The sequence below is a fragment of the Bactrocera latifrons genome, unplaced genomic scaffold (assembly GCF_001853355.1).
Source record: "Bactrocera latifrons isolate USDA-ARS-PBARC rearing strain unplaced genomic scaffold, ASM185335v1 scaffold_185, whole genome shotgun sequence".
Taxonomy (NCBI): Eukaryota; Metazoa; Arthropoda; class Insecta; order Diptera; family Tephritidae; genus Bactrocera; species Bactrocera latifrons.
The window spans coordinates 453,696-455,331 of record NW_017535352.1 but is presented as its reverse complement, the minus strand read 5'-3'; the positions used below and the strand labels follow the sequence as shown (position 1 = coordinate 455,331).

At 34.0% G+C, this 1,636-nt stretch overlaps 1 protein-coding gene across 12 annotated transcripts in view; it reads right to left on the bottom strand.

Annotated features, from left to right (window-relative positions):
* Positions 1-6: 6 nt before the first annotated feature.
* The window catches only part of LOC108967369 (Down syndrome cell adhesion molecule-like protein Dscam2), a 155,407-nt gene continuing 153,777 nt past the window's right edge, over positions 7-1,636 (bottom strand). For all 12 annotated transcript variants that reach the window (XM_018930723.1, XM_018930734.1, XM_018930724.1 and 9 more), the window contains one exon: positions 7-605. In XM_018930723.1, coding sequence (XP_018786268.1) covers positions 523-605 — 83 coding nt within the window. In that variant the 3' untranslated portion in view covers positions 7-522. The remainder of the gene's footprint in view (positions 606-1,636) is intronic.

Below are 1,636 nucleotides of genomic sequence, written 5' to 3'. Positions count from 1 at the left end.
TTTTTTTTTTCTTTTTGCATATACGATTATTTAGCTCTTCATTTACATTAACTGTGATGTCTCTTGTGATATTATTATATATGTTTGTCTCTTTCGCACAAATGACGCCCGTGTTCCGTGCGTTTCCCGCTCACACACACTTCCTCTCCTGTTATGTTACTTATGTATACAATGCGCTCCCTATCTCCCTTACGCTGCCCTAACTATTGTGAGAGCGTTGAGTTTACGTCAAAGTTACCGTTTACTTGTGCTCGCTAACGCTTGCTAGCTATTACTCACGCTCTCCCTCTCTCTTTATCTCACTTACTCTACGTAGAACGCTCATACGCTACAYAATTCTGCTCTATGCACCAACTAATCCACTGAAAGAAAATATTTGGTATTTGCCTTGCATCTGCTGCAGCTACTCTGACTAGTGGAGCTTGGGAGGTTTTACATTCATTCTTTATTCTTCATCTAATTATGTTGTTGTTGTTGTGCTAGTAAATTGTGGTGATGGTTCTTGTTGCTACAGCTATCGGTTTACAAATTACACTGCCATAGTATCGTAGGCTGTGAATCCTGCGCCACTTTGTTGTTGGAGTTGTTTTGGACCGGCTTCGTTTCTGTTTTTTCGCATTGATTTTGCGATATTTGCGAAAAATATGAAAAAATTATTTATTAGTAAAAAGCCATAAATACTTTTCGTGATAAGTGTTCTAAATGCGGTGAATAAATTACAATTGTATGATATGATAGTTTTAAGTTCAGCAATATGAAGCTCATTCATAACTCATTACGTTCGTATAAATATTAGTTTAGTTAATATATTTTATTCGTTTACATTTATAAATACAGTTAGGGTTTAATGGTTTAGTATTATACCGTTATATAAATTGTGTATTTTAAGAGGCGACAATTTTTTCGTAGATTGCATTTTTATAGGTTGGAACCCCAAAATTGGAGATTTTAATTAAAATTCAGAAGAATTTACGAAGTAACAGCAATATTAAAGATATGTTGGAAGGAAAACTCCCTCAGAAAGATATATTGGATACGCTACTGTGTTAGAAAATGTATCGAAATAGAGTTTTATCAAGAACATGCTATATGCCTTGTAGTTAAGTCTACATACAATAACTGAAATATAGTAAGAGCTAKGTTATATGGAAGTGACGGAAGCATCACGTTCGAAATATTCAACGGTACAGAAAAACCAGCTGCTTACTACTAGAGAAAAGAGAAAAGCCAGCTGTTTTAGTGMGAATATGCTCTCATTCAACAGAGTGTTTTCTACTTTTCTTCGTGACTGTAGAAGAGTTAGGGAAGATAAGCTAATGCCCGCAACAAAAACTTTTTGAGGCCAATATATTCGAGAAAGTAGAATTTAATTTAAAATAAAAAATTGTGTAAATATTAAGAAAATTTGATATTAGCAACGCGTACAATTAAGGACTAACAATCAACGGATGAACTGCCACCATCTGTTTTAGCTTCGTACTGTGTTTTATGTAGTGTATACCCTACACAGATGCATGTGGCACGAATTAACAAACATGAGATACAGCAAACGTAAAAGAAAAGGAAATAGAGAGATCTCTTAAAATGTCATAACTAGTTTTTGATTATAAATAGTAATCTGATTCTATAGATTATC